This window comes from Astatotilapia calliptera, chromosome 7 (genome assembly GCF_900246225.1).
Source record: "Astatotilapia calliptera chromosome 7, fAstCal1.2, whole genome shotgun sequence".
Lineage (NCBI taxonomy): Eukaryota > Metazoa > Chordata > Actinopteri > Cichliformes > Cichlidae > Astatotilapia > Astatotilapia calliptera.
This window is the reverse complement of record NC_039308.1, coordinates 38,195,369-38,201,368: the sequence shown is the minus strand read 5'-3', so window position 1 is coordinate 38,201,368 and position 6,000 is coordinate 38,195,369. Positions and strand designations below refer to the sequence as shown.

The 6,000-nt window shown below is 37.8% G+C and overlaps 1 protein-coding gene across 1 annotated transcript in view; it reads left to right on the top strand.

Moving 5' to 3' along the window:
* The first annotated feature begins 460 nt into the window (after positions 1–460).
* Positions 461–6,000, top strand: part of LOC113026171 (scavenger receptor cysteine-rich type 1 protein M160-like) — a 47,271-nt gene continuing 41,731 nt past the window's right edge. Inside the window, exons 1-3 of the mRNA XM_026174647.1 lie at positions 461–516; positions 5,550–5,579; positions 5,678–5,968. Coding sequence (XP_026030432.1) covers positions 477–516; positions 5,550–5,579; positions 5,678–5,968 — 361 coding nt within the window. The 5' untranslated portion in view covers positions 461–476. The remainder of the gene's footprint in view (positions 517–5,549; positions 5,580–5,677; positions 5,969–6,000) is intronic.

The following is a 6,000-nucleotide window of genomic DNA, read 5'->3' as shown; positions in this document are numbered from 1 at the left end:
AAAAATAGGAAACAGTGAAACAAACTAAAACATAGTTTTACACATATATTAACCAGAGTCCTTCTGGGTCAAAACCTACTTGACTTTTATACATCTAAAAATAAAATGTTCAAACTATTATTCATGTCATGAGTAGATATGATTCTAACTGCTGGTCATTATAAGCATTTGAAGCTTGGCTGGTGCCATAAAGTCCGAACAGATGAGAATTTATAGCATAAAAAAAATCATGTACCTGGATACAGGATATTTGGTCTTTTACTAAACAATATGTTCAATAAGACTCTGAAGAATTCAGCCGAGGAAAAGGCTGATGTGATGGAACACAGAGTTCAAGAAAGGTCACAGTGGAGTGACCTCCAGCAGAGCTCACACAACCAACCAACCATCCATCCCACCATCCCGCCCCTTCCTGTTAGCAGAAATATACTGAGGACAGCACATGATGGTCAGAGCAGAGAGACGTACAGCTGGACATGGATCACCTATTAGTGCTGCTTCTCCTGTGGAGCTCAGGTAGGACACCTGCACACACACACAGTTCAGTTTTGAAAAACACCTTCTAGTTAGAATCCTTCAGACTTCGGACAGGTGATCCAGGTGATCCAGGTGATTGATATATGTATTTTTTGTCTGCTTATTTTGTTGGTTTTTGTTTTTTGCCCTTTATCCCCGCTGTTTTTCATTCCCTCTTTCTTTTCCCCAGTCAAGTCTGTCCCGTATCTAGCATGTAAAAATAAAATAAAATAAACAATAAAAGGTGAATCAAATAGACCATTACGGCAAGGCTGGGATGGTCCACTTGGTAAAGTAAATCCGTTGGGCATCTTTCTTCGCCTTTAGACAATAATTCTGATGGCAAAAGAACCAAACAGGACAGGCAAAAAAAAAAAAAGAATCCTTCAGACTTTGTCAAATCAAAGCCATATTTTAATATATTGACAGTCACTTGTGAGTTGTTTTGTCCGACAGGTCAATATTCAGTGATGATCTCTGTGCAGCAGCACTCACTGTCGGACTTCCTCACTGATGATGATGAGTCACAGTTCCTTTACTCATGACCAAAAATAACTCAAGAAACTCTAATGTCTCTGTAAAGCTCACTCTGAATAACTAGCTGAACACACCTAAAGACTGTTTCCACCAGCTGGAGCTGATTCTAGCCTCTAACAATCAGAGAGGAGCCCAAACTTTCTGTCTTTCTGGCTGCTGTTACAACCAAATTTCCCCTTGTGGGACAATTAAAGGATTATTCTATTCTAAACTGTACTGTGTTATCCACAGCAGACTTAACGCCTCCTCACTAACAACTCCACTTTGAATGAATGAACGAACTACGTCTACTATATTTTAGAACCCAAAGAGGGAAGCATAGCCCCATCACGTCTAGACTTCTTATGAAAATGATGGAATTTAAAAAAAACAAGACTCACTGTAATAGAGGTTAAAGTAGAGCTCTTCCTTGCCACCATTGCAGTGTGCTGCTCAGAGGAAATCATCAGGTTGTTTGTGACCTTCTACAATAATATAGCCGTTATCCTATTAAATCAAATTGTTTTGTTTTTTTTATTTAAAAATAGAAAGAACCTTGAGAAGACTATTGTTGTGAATTGGCCTGTTGTGGCTGTGGCTCAGGTGTTAGAACAAGTCGCCTACTAATTGGAAGGCTGGTGGTTTGATCCACATCTGCTGCAGCCTGCATGTCAAATATCCTTGGCCAAGATACTAACCCCAGGTTCCTCTCTGATTGTTTCTCTCACTGTAAAATCATGAATGTTAGATAGAAAGCATTTATATAGAAAAATGTTCTTGAGTGAATGAAGCAAGTTGTACAAAAGCACTTTGAGTGCTCAGTTAGGGTAGAAAGTGGTTTAAAAGAAACAGTCTATTTACCATAAATAAAATAGAATATATATGTGTGTTATTAAACTACAGTGATAACATGTACTTCCTGTTTTCATCAGAAACTCCTCATTTCACAATAAGGCTTTTATTGTGAAACATTTTCAAGAACATGCTCCTCATTTTGTGACAGTGGCTGTTTCACATGTTTTAGAAAACTTCCTTTGTGAAGTGAGACACACAGAGTAGCATTTATTTTACTTTCAAGGAAGTAAAAGCATACACAGTCAACGTCGAGCGCTCGAGTGCAAGTGCAAGCCTGCGAGTTTCATCCATACACTTTTTCCAGCATTATCCTGTTATAAACTGTCAGCTACATGATGTACTCATACATGATTATAATTGTGCTCTGATTAACAGATGGAAGAGCAGAAATGTGAACTGAAAACAAGATAGATAGAGAGAAACAGAGGGACATACATTTCTTCAGCTTACTGTTAAGAGTATTGCATAACTTTAATAATTTTGCTGTCAATATTTTTGTTTTTGTTCTGTTCACAAGCAGAATATTATACATGCTATCATTAGGGCTATATATATATATATATATACATATATATATATATATATATATATATATATATATATATATATATATATATATATATATATATATATATATATAAAGTTCCTAACTTGCAGGGAAAAAAAATCTGCAAATATACAAAATTACATTCTGGATAATGAAGTCAGTGAATCAGATCAGATGCCTGCAGTCAGCATAATACCATGCCCCCATTTCTCTGTATAAGAAAACAAGTTTACCAATTGAAGAGACTTCACCCCTAACAGAAGAAAAAAGGAGAAAGTGCAACTTAATGAATTTAAATAAGAGTGTATAAATGGAAAAAGGACAGCTCCCTTAAGTGTCTCCACTTAAGTGACGGATGTTAAACACCTTTTAAAGATGAGGCTTGGGCTGAAATAACAGGGGTGATGAATATTGTTTCTAATGGGACAATTAGCCTGGCTCAGTGAAAGAAATTATTTAAAAATAAATTTGATGTTGGAAAAAAAAAAAGAACCAGCCCACTGTAAGAAAAAGAAGAAAAAGGGCTGACATGTAATCATTGAACCCAAAAAAATAACTCACTTACAAAGAAACATCAATATCATCCAGCATTCTGGGATAGTGCCCAGAAATTAAACTTAGTGATTTCATCCAGTAAGAGGATGTCATTATACATATATACTGTCCTAGAATGTACCACAGGTCTTCAAACTGGCAATAGGTAAACCGTTACTTAAAAAGCCATCTCTAGACCCAGCAGTCTTAGCTAATTATAGGCCAACTCCAACCTTCCTAAAGAGTAGTTGTCAAACAGCTAACAGATCATCTGCAGAGGAATGGCTTATTTGAAGAGTTTCAGTCAGGTTTCAGAGCTCATCACAGCACAGAAACAGCTTTAGTGAAGGTTACAAATGATCTTCTTATGGCCTCAGACAGGGGACTCATCTCTGTGCTTGTCCTGCTAGACCTTAGTGCAGCGTTCGATACTGTTGACCATAATATCCTATTAGAGAGATTAGAACATGCTGTAGGTATTACAGGTACTGCACTGCAGTGGTTTCTATCATATCTATCTAATAGACTCAAATTTGCTCATGTAAATGGAGAGTCCTCTTCACACACTAAGGTCAGTTATGGTGTTCCACAGGGTTCAGTGCTAGGACCAATTCTGTTTACATTATACATGCTTCCCCTAGGCAGCATCATCAGAAGGCATAGCATAAAATTTTACTTCTATGCAGATGACACACAACTTTATCTATTCATGAAGCCAGATAACACACACCAATTAGTTAAACTGCAGGAATGTCTTAAAGACATAAAGACCTGGATGGCCGCTAACTTTCTGCTTCTTAATTCAGATAAAACTGAGGTTATTGTACTCGGCCCTGAAAATCTTAGAAATATGGCATCTAACCAGATTCTTCCTCTGGATGGCATTACCTTGGCCTCCAGTAACGCTGTGAGGAACCTTGGAGTCATTTTTGACCAGGACATGTCCTTCAACCCACATGTTAAACAAATATGTAAGACTGCGTTCTTCCATTTGCACAACATCTCTAAAATTAGAAATATCCTGTCTCAGAGTGACGCTGAAAAACTAGTTCATGCATTTATTACTTCTAGGCTGGACTACTGCAATTCATTATTATCAGGATGTCCTAAGAATTCTCTGAAAACACTTCAGTTAATCCAAAATGCTGCAGCAAGAGTCCTGACAGGGACTAGAAAGAGAGAGCATATTTCTCCTGTTTTGGCTTCCCTTCATTGGCTTCCTGTTAAATCCAGAATTGAATTCAAAATCCTGCTCCTCACATACAAGGTCTTAAATAATCAGGCCCCATCTTATCTTAATGACCTTGTAGTACCATATCACTCCATTAGAGCTCTTCACTCTCACATTGCAGGCTTACTTGGTGTTCCTAGAGTATTTAGAAGTAGAATGGGAGCTATATAAATAAAATGGAATTGAATTAAATGTTTGTTTAGATACCAGAGAATATTCCATGAAAAGGTTAAAGTCTACACATTTTCAGTTAACATTTTGTGCTGTTAACTCATAATTATATATTTTATTGGTGGTCTAAGGAGCTTGGAAAGAAAAGCATCTGGACTTCTTTAAGCGTGGAGACTTAATTCAAATACATCTACTCTCTGTTTCATAAGGATAAGAGTGCAGATGTGGTGGATCATAAATTTGATTAGTTTTGAAGTTGTACATCTCTGTTCCTTACATTTCATGTCATGCCCTTATTAATGTTTTATTTGTTGCTTTGACTGTTTTCGAATAGAATATGCAGTGGGAATATAGAGGGAGATAAGTAGTGAAAGTTTTGCCTGGGTTGATTGTGCGTCGATCCATTGTTAATGCCTCAGGGCTCCAGTAGGTGGGTTCGCGTGCTTCCTCCTTCACTCAATACAGACGAGTGAGAGTGAGAGCTGCGTGTCTGTGCCTTTCTTTCACCTCTCCGCACTATTTCCCCTGTTTAAGGGCACAACACAGACATACTATATCCCAGTGTGGTTTGCCAGCTGCATTGCTCAAGAAAACCGCGCAATCATTACTCTTCAGCTGTGGATACATATGCAATCAGTAATGATAGTTATACTGGCTGCTAATAAGGGTTAGATTGAAGGTTAGGGTCTTTCTGCAAATTCTAATATGATGCCATAAGCTGCTGATTTATTTGGATCTTTGTGTTTTTGCACTGGTTTGAGATGGCAGCAGCATAAGGCCAGCAGCCCTAACTCAATTTCCTTCGTGGCCAACCTTTGGGATCAATAAAGTTTATTGATTGATTGATTTTTTTTTATTTTATTTACTCTGTTTTTATATTTGATTCTGTCTCACTTCACCCATTTTATCACAGGTTCACTTTTTGTAATAGTAACCCTTCATGCTGAAAAATGGAACATCTTCTCCTGGTATATCATCATCATATTGTGCTTTTGACACACCGATAGTTTTGACAAAACAAGATTACTTTAAGCAATGAGGACCAGAATGGACTGATCCATGAAGTCTTTAAAAACTGCAATGTTGATTTGTGACTTCTTGTTTTACAAGTCAGACTTGGAAAACGAGTCCAGAGTCCTGCTTTAAAATGGCAACTTTTTTCTCTAATGTTCTTTTCAGGAGTCCAGGCTGAAGAAAAACATAACTCAGGTAAATGCAGAAATCAAATACTCACAGAAGCAGCAGATAACTTTACTTTTCAGAAGTCAATTAACTTCTTTACTGATGACTCTGTGCTTTCTGTTCAGAGTCTGATGATGTCAGGTTGGTGGGAGGAGCCAGTCACTGTGCAGGAACACTGGAGCTGAAACATCTGGGAGAGTGGAGAATAGTAGATGGTTATGCTTGGACCCTGAAACATGCAGATGTTGTCTGCCAACTGCTGGACTGTGGCTCTGCTGTTTCTGTAGAATGGAGATTTGAGACCACAAACACACCTGTGTGGGAAATGAAAACTGAATGTATTCAGTCTGGATCTGCTGTGAGAGATTGTGTAACATCAGATTCATCTTCTTTCATCGCCAATGTCACCTGTGCAGGTGAGCCTATAAGTATAAAGCGTGTCATAAGT